At 41.1% G+C, this 15,645-nt stretch overlaps 1 protein-coding gene across 4 annotated transcripts; it reads left to right on the plus strand.

Moving 5' to 3' along the window:
• The first annotated feature begins 1,255 nt into the window (after nucleotides 1-1,255).
• On the plus strand, nucleotides 1,256-14,933 carry LOC139759750 (uncharacterized). 4 transcript variants are annotated; one of them, XR_011715138.1, is made up of 5 exons: nucleotides 1,256-1,414; nucleotides 9,147-11,122; nucleotides 12,668-12,773; nucleotides 13,135-13,189; nucleotides 14,401-14,933. XR_011715138.1 is itself a non-coding variant. In XM_071682187.1 (5 exons), the coding sequence occupies exons 2-5, from the start codon at nucleotides 10,701-10,703 to the stop codon at nucleotides 14,421-14,423; spliced, it is 606 nt and encodes a 201-aa protein (XP_071538288.1). In that variant the 5' UTR covers nucleotides 3,607-3,762; nucleotides 9,147-10,700; the 3' UTR covers nucleotides 14,424-14,933. The 4 variants fall into 4 exon arrangements, 1 of the variants encoding a protein (XP_071538288.1); XR_011715139.1 differs by lacking the exon at nucleotides 1,256-1,414 and adding an exon at nucleotides 2,526-2,625; XM_071682187.1 differs by lacking the exon at nucleotides 1,256-1,414 and adding an exon at nucleotides 3,607-3,762.
• Nucleotides 14,934-15,645: the final 712 nt, after the last annotated feature.

Raw genomic sequence — 15,645 nt, forward strand, 5'->3', positions numbered from 1 at the left:
CCCAAAAGATATGTTGCTGATATATATATATATATATATATATATATATATATTGGAAAGGATCACAATTTTACGCGTGATCTAGATATTTCTATGAGTCCACGGGAAAATAAAACGATAAGTTTCCAAGTGCACTTTCGTGTAATAATCACATCAACAGGGGGGACACAACAAAGAAATATAACACTCAGTTGATATACATCGAAGAGGCGAAGCTAGGACGACATTTGGTAAACATGTGATTGTCCAAGACAGACAATAATTATTGCCTTCATAAACAATGTTGTATGGTTGCGAGGCGTGGGCTATGGATAGAGTTGTGCGCAGGAGGATGGATGTGCTGGAAATGAGATGTTTGAGGACAATGTGTGGTGTGAGGTGGTTTGATCGAGTAAGTAACGTAAGGGTAAGAGAGATGTGTGGAAATAAAAAGAGCGTGGTTGAGAGAGCAGAAGAGGGTGTTTTGAAGTGGTTTGGGCACATGGAGAGAATGAGTGAGGAAAGATTGACCAAGAGGATATATGTGTCGGAGGTGGAGGGAACGAGGAGAAGAGGGAGACCAAATTGGAGGTGGAAAGATGGAGTGAAAAGGATTTTGTGTGATCGGGGCCTGAACATGCAGGAGGGTGAAAGGAGGGCAAGGAATAGAGTGAATTGGAGCGATGTGGTATACAGGGGTTGACGTGCTGTCAGTGGATTGAATCAAGGCATGTGAAGCGTCCGGGGTAAACCATGGAAAGCTGTGTAGGTATGTATATTTGCGTGTGTGGACGTGTGTATGTACATGTGTATGGGGGGGGGGGGGGGTTGGGCCATTTCTTTCGTCTGTTTCCTTGCGCTACCTCGCAAACGCGGGAGACAGCGACGAGGTATAAAAAAAAAAAAAAAAGATAAACTTATAATTTTACAAATTCTATCAACAATAAAATTATCCAATTTGTATAGACCATCACTAATATTAAGATTATAATTCTTTGTGTGTCTAATAATAGAAGATTCAACGATATTAAAAGTTAATAACTGAGATGGCATTACTCCACTCAATACAATGATCATAGTTTTTATCGTGAGTAAACAAGGCATTAGAATGCGATATGCAATGTTTATGGGCGCCGTTGTGGTGTAAGAGAATTTTTTTTTATAGTATATACTACAGCGTGCACTAAGAGACAGTGATATATTAGATAATGAGTGTGAAATATGACAACAGAAAATCGCTGCTATGAATGCAATATGTAAACTACGCTGATAGTCTAACTGCTGGGTCGCTGAATCCGGGACCTGGGAAACGGCCTCAGTGTTCTCACTGCCATCTTGGTGGATAGACATATGCAAGGCATCTGTCAGTCTATTTACCATGATACAGACGCCCAACATGCATGGTGCGTCTACTGATCTGCACACCAAAGTCAAAGTAAGCAACCAAATTACAAAGCATTATTGTGGCGGGTAAGAGATTTGATGAAAAAGTTAATTTCATTGTGCATTCTGTATTTTATGTTGCTTACCATTAATGGTCGTAACATTTTGTACTGTCTGCTATGTCTGGTCGTAACCCTTGCAAGGGATAGTGATTAAGGAGGGTCAGGTGGCCGGGGTTGACCTGGTTAGCTGGTTGCCTGTGGTGCCCAAGGTAGTTCCATGTAACCGATTCAGTTTCAATTCCATATTACGACACCTTGATGGAATCAGTATTATTCAATCGTTTGTTAAAAATGAACAAAATGGAAGCAACATTACGTGGAGGCAATGACATTAGTTGTCGTGTGTGTATTTAAAACTTTTGATAAGTCATGTTTTACTGTGCAAATAAAATGTGTTAATCGGATAGCAACCCAAGCAATCAGTGGTACTACTTGGAGGCCTCAGTAACCTACTGGTGACCACAGTAGATGATGTCCACCTTTTCTAGTGAGTTGCTGAGCCTGTGGTACCCCCTCATTCCTGAAGCAAGTGTGATGTTGGGATTTGAATAATTTTGTTAAGTACTGGCGCCTGATGAGGTTGATTGTCTCCACGAAACGTCGTGTCGCATGTGTAGAAAAAAATTAGGTTAAATAGAATTGAATGAACTACTGGAGTGTGATTTCGCCTTTATACAATAATCATGGGCAAGTGTGATCATATAGCATAAGAACGGGACAAGAATCAAATGCCTTGTTTAATCACATTAAAAACTATGATCATTGTATTGACTGGAGTAACACCATCTCAGTTATTAACTCTATTACCAAGAGAAATATCATTAAATCTTCTGTCATTAGATACATAAAGAATTATAATCTTGATATTAGTGATGGTCTATACAAATTAGATAACTTTATTGTTGATAAAATTTGTAAATGATAAGTTTATGAACGCTCGTTGTATGTTTTGGACAATCACATGTTTACCATACGGCGTCCTAGCTTCGTCTCTACATCACGCACATTTTCCTTGTTTTAATCTCCATGTTTGTAGTTGTATATGACGCTAACGTGTGTGTGTGTGTGTGTGTGTGTGTGTGTGTGTTTGTTTGGGTGGGGGGGGGGGTGGAAGACGAGTGAAGCATAGAGAAGGTACATGTTTGTGCCTCCCTTTTGTTAATCCCCCCTAGAAGAGGACGATACTGGTCTGGAGCAATATGTACGTGGTTCTCGATGGTTCTTATAGTATGTTTTAAGATTAAGTTGTGTACTTTTTTGTTTATTGATTCAGAAAGCAGTGAATCGCATCCAGCTTAAACTATTAAAGTGTTAGGCCACATTACACTTGCCTTGTAAACATTTGATTTATGGCGGTGTAGATTAGGTCTTATGGGTATCATATTGAACGTCCTTCCAAGTGTAAATTATGATACTTTGTCAATTAACGACAGCTTTTTGGGAATCGTAGTGTATATAATGTTGCTTTTGCTTTATTCAGGGCAGTGCAAGTGTGTTAATTTGGCGCTGTTCAGAGCAATTTTATTTTTAACATGCTCTGGATGGATTAGAGAAAGTTTGCCACATTTACTGATCGCAGAACGTATGTGACAAGGATCCTTATTGTTTTTGTGTTATTCAACTGTTAATCAGTCTTGTAACGTGGAGGTACCCTGTGTCGCCTGGGGTTGTGTGGGGGCTTGGATGCTTCTTGCCTGCTTCACTTTCATTTTCATTTTGGTCAAAGTAGTGGGGCATCCATGCCATAAACGATTTGAGCGTTTTGGACCGTATAGTAGTCTTTGTATACTTGTTAGTGACGTGCACAGACGATACATTTAATTTCATGGGGTTAGGAATACCCGTCTCGTAGGTTAAGAGAAGGGTAATACGAACTAGTTTGTGATGACACACTGGTCTGAATTTTTTTTCTATTTCCCCCCAAGCGGAACTAGATTAAGGTAGCACTTTAAAAGGATAACAACGGTAACAACCAATGACATCCGTTCTGGTATAATCTTGCATCTAAACGTTCTTGATTTAGCGTGTAAAAGGTACATGACTCCATCCACCCTGTGGGCTTTGGAGGAAAAGAGGAAATGTATAAAAGGTATAAGAACAAGACGACAAAAATGAGGTTACACGTTTAAAGAAGTGTGGGATATTGTTGTTGGCCGTAAATGATCCAAAGACTTGAACAAGTGGCATCATGTTTGTCGGCTCGGCCAAGGCAACCCTCCACCTTGCGTCACTGTATCCCAGTCTGTATAACGTTGCTGTCGAAGGAAGACGTCCGTGTGCTCTCATGCTGACCCTCCTGTCTCGCTCGTACTGTGGTTTCTCCTGACCTACCATCTAGGTAACAGTTTTATTTGGCTGTTCAGGGTATGGGTAAAAGTTGAACTGATCTTAAGGATATATATACATATTTAATGTTTCATATTTTTACAGTTTAAAACATTGGAAGAAATTACTGTTTTTTACCTTTTTGAAAAGAAAGCAGTTGCATGCCGGGTTAGGATTGAGAGTGATATTCGAAGAGAAGGCGTCCGTATTTTGTTTAAATAGGTCAGTTATTTTGTTTAAATGTCAGTTATTTTGTTTAAATAGTTGATTGACCTGGGGAGTCTATGTAGGGAATCATGTGGAGTGTCCTCGGTCACAGAGTCAGTCAGTTGTTGCCACACAGGCCTGCAGCTGTTAATGTGATATTTTCATTGCCAGATGCACAGAATTGATTATTTTAGACGAAATTATGGTACTACTAAACTCGAGAAAGGAAATGATGCATTTTGTAAGGATTACCATTGGCTGTTACGGTGAGATGGAGTATGTATGTATTTGTAGAATTATAGCACAGTAGGCAGTGCTAAAGACTTGACTTACTGGGTATAGTTAGACGTTAAGGGCCTTCATGACCCCGGCAGTTGATAAGCCTAAAACCCAACTAACCAACTTGACAGATTTTATTGATACATCTATAATTTTTCCCATGTCTTTTTGATTGATCTAGACCATAATTGGTTAATGCAGACTGAGCATTCCCAGTAAATGTGGTTACGTGGTTATATAGTGTGATTGTATTAGTGAAGGTGTGACAAGGACAGGGATTATTGCTAGAATGGAGACTAATGTTATCTTCGTAGCTAAAGGTAACTGGTATCGTTAGATTCTGTCGCGTTATTTAGCGTTTGCCGTGTGTGTATCGGTAAGTAGTATTGGGGGCTTCAGTTGTTAGACAATGAATATTTAAGGAAGCTCTGCCCATGACGTCACTTCACCATATTTGCAATTGTACGATTTATTGTTAGTCGGCTCAGCTTTTACCTGTGTGCACGAAGTGAGGTCTCTATTACCGATGTGGATTTATTATACAAAAATATAAGTATCGGTAATTACTGGAATTTAGATGCCTACCTTATTTTGGGATTCATATGGATGGATAACAGGCTAACTGGTAGTTTCAGAAATGAACAGGTTAACAGGTACTTTCAGAAATGAAATACTGCACATCAGATCACATGTTTTGATGGGGTGAGGTAATGTATTGCTATTTACTAGAACGACGTTATGTAGTAACTACATTATACTACCGATTGATATATTTGTTGGGAATTTATTGGATATGAGTGGCTCTTTCTGTTGTTTGATAATTGATTATCGAGGTCCTTATAAAGTTGCACATTCATGAAGTATTTTTGATTAATGGCGTTTCCCCCCTGAAGGAACTCTGTGCACATACATTACATACAGTATTCACTCTTCAGCCAAGATTTCGAAGCATTCGCATATATTGGTAAGGACTGTTTGTGTATGGGATACCCTTAAAAGGTACGCTGTTAGCATCATGCAGAAAGTAGTGCTAATTTACCAAAAGTCATTCATGGGACAGCACCTACTTACTATACTATACATTCCATTTTAAGTACCTAGCTGACCTCAAAAACAAAGTCTGTTTAAGCATTGTCTCGAAAGCAGCAACGCATCGCGGTTAAAAGGATATTCCATTGAATTTCAGTAAAACGTTTTTCTCGTATTATTGCATAGATATTAAAGCCTTGGCTCAAAGCAATCAGTATCGTACAGGCAGGCATGTTTCACTGCTGATAATGGTAAACTGTTTGTGCCATTACCTGTTTGTAGCAGGTTGATATCTACGCAGGGGATGGACTACAACATTTATACTAGGATCCCATTCCTTGTACTTTACTTTTTTTCTTGCTAGTGAATGACGTCCATTTTCACAATTTTCATTATTATTTATTGCATTCATCCACATCCTATACAAAGTACTTTTGTACATTTTTAAGACTTACTTGATATTGATGGCCTCAAAATTTCGGTTATTTCCCACGATGTTATCAATGTACTTTAAACAATTGAAACTCGTAACTGTGCTCTTCTTTTCCGTAATGGACATATTTATGCCTCTAACCTCGCATTATGACTGCTCTTAATGCTTCGTTTGTAAGGGTATTTGTTTTCCAAGAACTCCCATTGTCTCTTTGACGTTGTAGGGTAATTACGTTAGTGAAAATACTTGAAACTTTCTCTTCAGTTTCTCTTATATTTTTACATCATCTAGAATCCTTCCTTCTTGAATCCTTGTAGCTTGATTAAGCTTCTCTTGTAGCTGACAGTGTACTCCCCGTTGGGTTATGGAAAAGTTTTTACCGTGTTCACGATATTCGTATAAAAGTTTGTATGTTCCTCATTGCTAAACCCTTTACTTGCTTTATTTTTTATGCTTGCTGGCACTAGTTCTTGCAGCATAACTTTGGATATTATGAATAGTTCTTGTGTTTGTCAAAATACGTAATCCTGTCATTGTGGTCAAAGTGTTGTAAACCGTGTAAATTGCAGAATCTTTCATTGGTTTGCCCAAACCATGGTAATAATTTTCACGTTATGTAACCTGCAATGTATTTCAGTCATTGGGGTCTATACTTTGTACATTGTTTCCACTCTGTATCCTCCTCTTGAGCCACTGTCTGTAGGATGGGGAGGAGTGCACAACAAAATAGCTGTCCATGTGGCAAGGCAAAATAAGTCGTCTTCGTATTACATCCCGAAACTGTTTGGTTATCCAATGTTTGACCTTCCCTCTGTATGTGCTGCAGAATGTATCGAGGTGCTTATAGGTCCTTCCATCCACAGCAGTGACTTTTATCATGGCTACTTACCCCTATTTCCAATTTTGTTTCCCTTTAAATTCATTTCTACAATTTCCTTGAATATCTTGTCTTTGAGTATCATCTCTGCTTCCCATTTTGCCATCATTAACTACATGATCAAACTTGCTACAGATGTGGCTGTAAGTAATATTAGTGTTCGTGAAAACGTCATCTTAGGGAAGTTTGCACCATCTGAGATGTCACCTACCTTTACGGTTTTCGTTTGTGTTTGTAGTTTGGAAGCCTTGGATCTAGGCGAGAAAAGAATTTTGATTATATAGACGATATACCAAATTTTATAGATTAACAAATTTGTTTGCAAGTCTCGAGAATGCAGGGGATTGGTTGGACGTTGATATGATCCCTTCACTTTAAGCCTGGGTATCACGTGACTTTTTTATCTAGAAATATTTTGAATGTTAGAGCTCCCAGGTCACGTATAGTTGTGCATTATATAGACGCGATATCTGCGATATTTGCGTGTGTGGACGTATGTATATACATGTGTATGGGGGTGGGTTGGGCCATTTCTTTCGTCTGTTTCCTTGCGCTACCTCGCAAACGCGGGAGACAGCGACAAAGCAAAAAAAAAAAAAAAAAAAAAAAAAAAAAATCCGACCTTGTATTGCATTATAAAGACTGTTTTTCTTCATATATTGCAATTTAAATGAAGCTGTAGAAGCACTATAAAAATTATTTATTTATTATACTTTGACGCTATTTCCCGCGTAAGCGAGGTAGCGCAAGGAAACTGACGAAAGAATGGCTCAACCCTCCCACATACACATGTATATACATAAACGCCCACACACGCTCATAGGCAAACCTATACATTTCAACATATACATACATAGACATACACAGACATATACATATATACACATGTACATATTCATACATGCTGCCTTCATCCATTCTGACGCCACCTCGCCACTCATGAAATGACAACCCCTCCCCCCGCGTATGCTCGATGTAGCGCCAGGAAAAGACAACAAAGGCCACATTCATTCACACTCAGTCTCTAGCTGCCATGTATAATGCACCGAAACCACAGCTCCCTTTCCACATCCAGGCCTCACAAAACTTTCCATGGTTTACCCCAGACGTTTCACATGCCCTTGTTCAATCCATTGACAGCACATCCACTCCGGCATACCACATCGTTCCAATTCACTCTATTCCTTGCACGCCTTTCACCCTCATGTATGTTCAAGCCTCGATCGCTCAAAATCTTTTTCACTCCATCCTTTCACCTCCAATTTGGTCTACCACTTCTCCTCGTTCCCTCCTCCTCTGACACGTATATCCATCCTCTTTGTCAATCTTTCCTCACTCATTCTCTCCATGTGACCAAACCATTTCAATATACCCTCTTCTGCTCTCTCAACCACACTTTTTATTACCACACATCTCTCTTACCCATTCATTACTTACTCGATCGAACCACCTCACACTACATGTTGTCCTCAAACATCTCATTTCCAGTACATCCACCCTCCTCCGCACAACCCTATCTATCGCCCATACCTCACAACCATATAACATTGTTGGAAGCACTATTCCTTTAAACATACCCATTTGTGCTCTCCAACATAACGTTATATATATATATATATATATATATATATATATATATATATATATATATATATATATATATATATTTCTATGAGTCCACGGGGAGAAGTAATGTGTGGTAATAAAAAGAGTGTGGTTGAGAGAGCAGAAGAGGGTGTTTTGAAATGGCCAGGTCACATGGAGAGAATGAGTGAGGAAAGATTGACCAAGAAGATATATGTGTCAGAGGTGGAGGGAACGAAAAGTGGGAGACCAAATTGGAGGTGGAAAGATGGAGTGAAAAAGATTTTGAATGATCGGGGCCTGAACATGCAGGAGGGTGAAAGGCGTGCAAGGAATAGAGTGAATTGGAACGATGTGGTATACCGGGTCGACGTGCTGTCAATAGATTGAACCAGGGCGTGTGAAGTGTCTGGGGTGAACCATGGAAAGTTCTGTGGGGCCTGGATGTGGAAAGGGAGCTGTGGTTTCAGTGCATTATACATGACAGCTAGAGACTGAGTGTGAACGAATGTGGCCTTTGTTGTCTTTTCCTACCGCTACCTCGCGCACATGAGGGGGGAGAGGGTTATTTCATGTATGGCATGGTGCCGATGGGAATGAATAAAGGCAGACTATGAGTTATGTACATGTGTATATATGTATATGTCTGTGTGTGTGTATATATATGTATACGTTGAGATGTATAGGTATGTATATTTGCGTGTGTGGACGTGTACGTATATATATGTGGATGGGTTGGGCCATTCTTTCGTCTGTTTCCTCATGCTACCTTGCTAACGCGGGAGACAGCGACAAAGCAATATATATATATATATATATATATATATATATATATATATATATATATATATATATATATATATGTATATTTGTGTGTGTGTATTAGTGGTAGCTTATAACTATATTTAGTGAAAGTACTCTAACCATAAAGTAGGCTCGATTTTACTGCTGAGATGGTACAAGACGTAATGATAACATATTATTTCAGAGAGCAGTCCTGACGGAGCGGTACCATAACAACAATTGTGAGCTGATGTTCTACAATTTATAAGTAATCCTTGAGCAGTGTGACCTGCTTTGGAAGTGACATATCCATACCCTGACGAGAAATTGATTGGATGTTTGGGCTTGAATCCTTGTCAATTGCCAGGGTCATTAATACCGTCATCAAGATACACCCAGCAACCGAAAGATCGTTAACACTTACTCCAAGTGTTGAAGATAATGCCAAGACCACATACTTTCATTATGTATGGGGCCCAAGACCGACGAGAAACTGTGAAAGCTTGTGTGGCTTATCCTCAAAAGACTGCCTTCCGCCAAGCGTACAGAATTCCACATGTGACCCACCGTCTGTAGCTTGTGGAGCTGCTGTGTAATATTTGTCGAATACCGCCGCTTTTCGTTCGAATACTCACCAGTATTGGTTGTCAGACAGTGACGTTGATGGATAACTGTGGGACTGAAGTGGACACCGATGATGAGAATCCCCCTGACGACGAGATAGCAACACTACCTCTGAGAAGAGCCTTACGCCACCGGTGTTCACTGAGGAACTGTGCGGGTGCTCATATGTCTAGCTATATGACGCGGCAGTCCACTTCTGCCAATATGTACTGGCGATACGCAAACTCTAACCATAATCCAGACGTCGAAGATAGACCAGCACACGAGGATGAGATGGCTGCCTTGGTGTCAGCCGTTGAAGACCGGATAGACACACAGGCGCTAATACATCATCGTCAACTCGAGTTCCTGACGACTGAGAAAAAAGCAGTTTCGTCACGGAGATTATCTGAAGCGGCCTCCGCGCCATCGGAAGCTGTCCGTACCCCACCGATAATGGGGCCAGCTCCGCAGGATCCATGCTCCTCTGCTGCCAAAGTTTATTCCGCGACTCCATCCTCCCCTACCCCGTCGGTTTACATCACCAGCCCAACCTACTCTCTGTCGTACACCTCCAGCCTGATGCCTTCCTTAGTTTGCACTGCTAACCTGGCCACCCATTCTCCATCTGCCTATTTGAGCACCCAGACCCCGACTTCACCAGTCAACGATAGAGTTATTATACAGTCTCCAGCAGCCTACTCAGCCAGCCAGGTCTCCTCTTCAACAGCCTACTCAGCCAGCCAGGTCTCTTCTCCAACAGCCTACTCAGCCAGCCAGGTCTCTTCTCCAACAGCCTGCTCAGCCAGCCAGATCTCTTCTCCAACAGCCTACTCAGCCAGCCAGGTCTCTTCTCCAACAGTCTACTCAGCCAGCCAGATCCCTTCTCCAACAGCCTACTGCGCCAGTTTACCTCCCTGTTCTGTGCCTCAGGCTACACGAGAGCCAGCGTCTGATTTTCATACAGCTGACACGACTCCCTTAGTTCCACCCTACAACACAACCTGGATCCCCTCCTCTCCTGTGCCTTTCACCACACCCTCCTCCCGCAGTACTCCCTCCATTGCTCCATCCTCCCGCAGTGCGCCCTCCACCACTCCCTATCCCCTTGCTGCGCCCTCAGCCTCAACACCACAGTTGATTCCTCGTTCTCCCAATGCTTCCAACCAATTATGCTGTGCGAGCCTCGCGGACCAACACCACCACACTTGTCCGGGAAAGCGCTCACAGAACGCTCCACGTTGCTCGTCCGCTACACAGGAGCAGCTTACCCTGGAGCTCTGGTGGCCTGGCCTCGTCTGGTGGCCTGGCCTTGTCTCATGTTGCCTACAGTACTCGGAGAACCTACGCTGAAAACTCAAAGTACGAGTACATAACGAGCTACGAGTTTCTTCGTAGGGTACATGATCTCGCTTTGGTTATGGCCAGCCAGAGGCTTTCTCTACGTTACCTGCAGAACCTGTCTTGCCCCGCACGTTGTCTCATCCAGGGAAGGATTTGGAAGTGGTTCAGATGCATCAAATCTCCATGGTCCCGAGAGATTACCCCGGTCTTTCGACAGTACTGCAAGAAGTTCATGTAAGTGTACCTCAAGTTGTTTATAGTTTTGTCAAGAATCTTTTTTGTACGTTGACCGTCAAACTGCTAGAAGTATAATTTCGCTGCAAGTGTTCTAGGTTTAGAACTGATGTTAATGTTATGCTAATGTTAACGGTTACGTGGATGACCAGTTCCTGTGGATTTTTCCATAGCGAGGGACTTAGGAATTATCTATACTTGGACGGTTTGTTCATGAGTTCCGTTGAGAGGATTTTACCCGACCTTGGCTACCCGTTGTTGAAAAGTTTTCCATCAGATTAAAGACTAGTTTTTGCGCATATTTGTAAAATTTAGTGTTATTCCTGGGCGTCGATAAAGATGAAAGCGAAGGGTATCGTTTGCATTAAGTTTCGTCCGTTGAGGCACTTGGTTCTTGTATAATGCTGGTGAGTATAAGTACTCTCTCATGTACTGGCATGTGTGATTTTCACTTGACGTATGTACCACAGCAGCACTGTAACTCATTCTTGTTTGATCGTTGTTGAAGGTGGCAGGCGTGCTTCCGTTTGTGGTGCACGTATATATTTAATTATATTTACTTCAAATTGATTGTAAAGTCTTCTAGTGGTACCGAAAGTAGTAGGGAAACATAGACTCCTTTCGAGGGCTAATTTCGTGAACGGGAGACAGTGATAAGATGCCTCTATGGAGTTGACTACACTTGCAGTGTAACCGCGCAGGCGGAGCCCCTGGCAACATCTTTCTCTGAAGGAATTTGTGGTTAGCCATAACGACTTCGGTCGTAGATCAGGAGTGGAGACCATCCGCTGTGTCGGGAAACGTTCCGTGGTCCGTGGCGACCACCCCTGGTCTCGTCCAGTCTTGCACCCACCAGTGTCGTAAACTTACCGAATTAGTATAGCTTTCTCTGTAAGTTGTCTTGACCCACTAACTTCATAGTAGCTCGTCAGTGATCAAGTCCTTTACAGCTCATATGAGAGAGTTTGACATATGACGAGCCAATAGCACTACAGTGTTTCTAACAGTTGGTCTACCCAGATAGGCAGTACGCAACCCAGCAAAGCGAGGACCTACGTCATTAGTCCTATAAAGACTGTTAAATCAGAGGTAATGTATGATGAGAATGAACCTGAGATACGTGATATACTGTCTTTGTGACGTGAAGTGAACTTTGATATCGAGTCAGTCACAAAGTCTTGATGGCCCTTTGCCGTGTGTGGCTTGATATAACTTGTCTTTGCTCAGAAATCATGAACAGTTTGCTGTGTATGAACGGATGGTCCTGTTTATGGACGTGGCTCTGTTAATGATATCTTAAAAAACTATGTTGGTTCTGTTTGGCTTTACATGTTGCAAGGATGACCTGAGATTGCTTTCTGTGTTGTTGACCTGAGCTGGCCATGGTGTTTGATCTGATGCTCGCCTTTGACTTGTGACTGATTATGAAATATGACCTGAGATTGATCTGCTTTTTGTTTGAATTTCTCTGTCTTACTGATGAGAATGTTCAGCCTCACATGACCTGTGGATTGCTAAGATTGATTTATGATTCATGTGCCGCAGCATGGCTATGCTGTGCCCGCAGCAGGCGCCGAGCAAGGTCATCACTGTGGCAACGATGGTGGACACCGTTGAGAAGAAAGCCTATGCTGACGACCCGAACTTTAAGGTACGGAAGGGCAAGATATGAAGGTCACAATAGGTCAGGGAGGAACGGACGGAGTTAGGCTAGAGTAGGGCGAGGCTTGTGCGTTTGGGAGGGGGGTTACTTTTTCCTCCAGTCATAAACAAAGTTAAGGGTAAGGCTGAGAAAGATAGGGTCGAGGGAGTCGAATTTAAGGTTGAGGTAGGGATGGGTGTGGTTTTAAGGGTGACCCAGAGTTGCCAGCTTGATAAATACAAGTTATGATTTGAAGTTAGATTGCTTTCAACACCTTGCCTAAATTTTTTAAGTGGACATGAATGATACAGATGACATACAGTGACGACATATACGGATGAAACTAATTGGAATTTTTTTTCCTTTATAGATGTACTACTGCTGGCAACTAGCCACCGTCCTATGTCTCATACTTGAGGAGTTGGGTAAGTAACGCATTGTCCTTAAACCAGTCAGTAGTGACGGTGTCGAAGTCTTTTGTAGGTCACGGTAAGGTTTGGGTCAATATCTTTCCATGGAAGATTTTAACCTAATACTTTGGTGACCTTATAGTAGCCAGCTTGCATGCTTCTCTGAAATTTGTTAGTTTTGAGAACATTATAGTCGCATTGTTCACATTGGGTCCCGAGTGAAAAGTTTGCAAAGAAATGGCTAGGAATTCTGTAGAAATGCTCAGGGTTAAGCCAGTTTGTATAGGCTACTGACCTATGGTTTGAACGTGTTTAAGGCCAATGAACGATGCTCATTGTTGTTTTATCATATATTACCAGACTCATCCTGCAAGACGTTACGTCGCGAGTGGAAAAGTCATTTTTTGGAGAAGCTGTATCATGAGGATTACAGTATTGTCAGAACTTATTTCATTTTGCTATTAATGCAGTCATAGAGCAAGGAGTAACTTTAGGACCTTTTTAAGAAAGGGATCTTAGAGCAATATATATATATATATATATATATATATATATATATATATATATATATATATATATATATATATATATATATATTATATTCCTATGAGTCCACGGGGAAAATGAAACACGATAAGTTCCCAAGTGCACTTTCGTGTAATAATCACATCAGGGGAGACACAAGAGAGAAATATAAGTCAGTTGATATACATCGAAGAGACTGTTATATTTATCTCTTGTGTCTCCCCTGATGACGTGATTATTACACGAAAGTGCTCTTGGGAATTTACCGTGTTTCATTTTCCCCGTGGACTCATAGGAATATCTTGATCACGCGCAAAATTGTGAGCCTTTCCAATATATATATATATATATATATATATATATATATATATATATATATATATATATATATATATATATATATATCCGCCGTTTCCCGCGTTAGCGTCAGGAACGCGCGTGTATCAGTATCCAAATTAATTTTCTTTTCTCCCAGAATTTTTATTTTCACTGATTTTCTTCGTTTTGCTTCAAGTATTCATTTCCTCGTTCTTCTTGGTGACCTGTTATTATTGTCTTTCGTCCATACCTGTACTTTCTTCCACTTTCCCCACCACATTTCCACCTGCTCTCATGTTTTTGCTCGAGGTTGTCTTTCGGTAGTGTACTGTCCCTCTTCATTTGTTTGTGTGTCTTTAGGGTTTCATTTTATTCCTTCTCAGGAAGCATCGGTCTGGCTAGATGACGGAGGGCGAAGGTGGCATCCGCGAGACGTGTTGTTCGCGCACCACGTTGACAGTTGGACAAACGTTGAGTCGAAACTTTGAATCCGTCCATCATCATCAGCTCGCCTTGTGATGCCACGACTGTGTGTGTGTGTGTGTGTGTGTGTGTGTGTCGCAGCCGTCCGGGTGTATCTGCCACCTTTCTGTACTTAACTCAGCTGGACGAGTCTGCGCCTTCATGACCTTCAGTTCTCACTGTGGGAACTGCAGGTCTCATCTTCGACGCTGTCTAGGTCTTCGCTGGAAGGCCGTCTTGTAATATGTTACACACACACTCTTGTGTATCTTAGACCGCCATAGTTTCATATCTTTGTTGTGTAACTGTCCATGTATTTGGTGATATATATATATATATATATATATATATATATATATATATATATATATATATATATATATAAATTTCTATATGAATTTCTGAACTAAACGTTCGTAAAAGCCTTGTATTGTAAATAAAGCAGATATTTTAAGTATTGATTTTTGTTGTTGGAGCGCACATTTCCTGCCGAGGTTATAGTAGTGAGGTTATCAAGAATTCTCTGGTTGTTTCCCGGTACAGCTGGGCTCGCCTACTGGTGCAACCACAACTACAACCCCAGGGCCTTTAATGGGACTTGGCAGCTTCCATGCTGAGCTACAGTCAGTAGCAGGGAAAGGATCGTTTTGTTTAGAATTAGCTGTTCTTCGAAGAAAGTACTCTTCAGATAATGATGTTTGTAGTCCTTAAAGGTGATCTTTCATTTGCAGTGTAACCACGTGCAGGTAGAGGCCGGCTACTCGTGTGTGTATATTATATATATATATATATATATATATATATATATATATATATATATATATATATATATATATAAAGAGTGAGTGGTCAAATTACAGAGGTATAAGTTTGTTGAGTATTCCTGGCAAATTATATGGGAGGGTATTGATTGAGAGGGTGAAGGCATGTACAGAGCATCAGATTGGGGAAGAGCAGTGTGGTTTCAGAAGTGGTAGAGGATGTGTGGATCAGGTGTTTGCTTTGAAGAATGTATGTGAGAAATACTTAGAAAAGCAAATGGATTTGTATGTAGCATTTATGGATCTGGAGAAGGCATATGATAGAGTTGATAGAGATGCTCTGTGGAAGGTATTAAGAATATATGGTGTGGGAGGCAAGTTGTTAGAAGCAGTGAAAAGTTTTTA

Source organism: Panulirus ornatus, chromosome 34 (genome assembly GCF_036320965.1).
Source record: "Panulirus ornatus isolate Po-2019 chromosome 34, ASM3632096v1, whole genome shotgun sequence".
Classification (NCBI taxonomy): domain Eukaryota; kingdom Metazoa; phylum Arthropoda; class Malacostraca; order Decapoda; family Palinuridae; genus Panulirus; species Panulirus ornatus.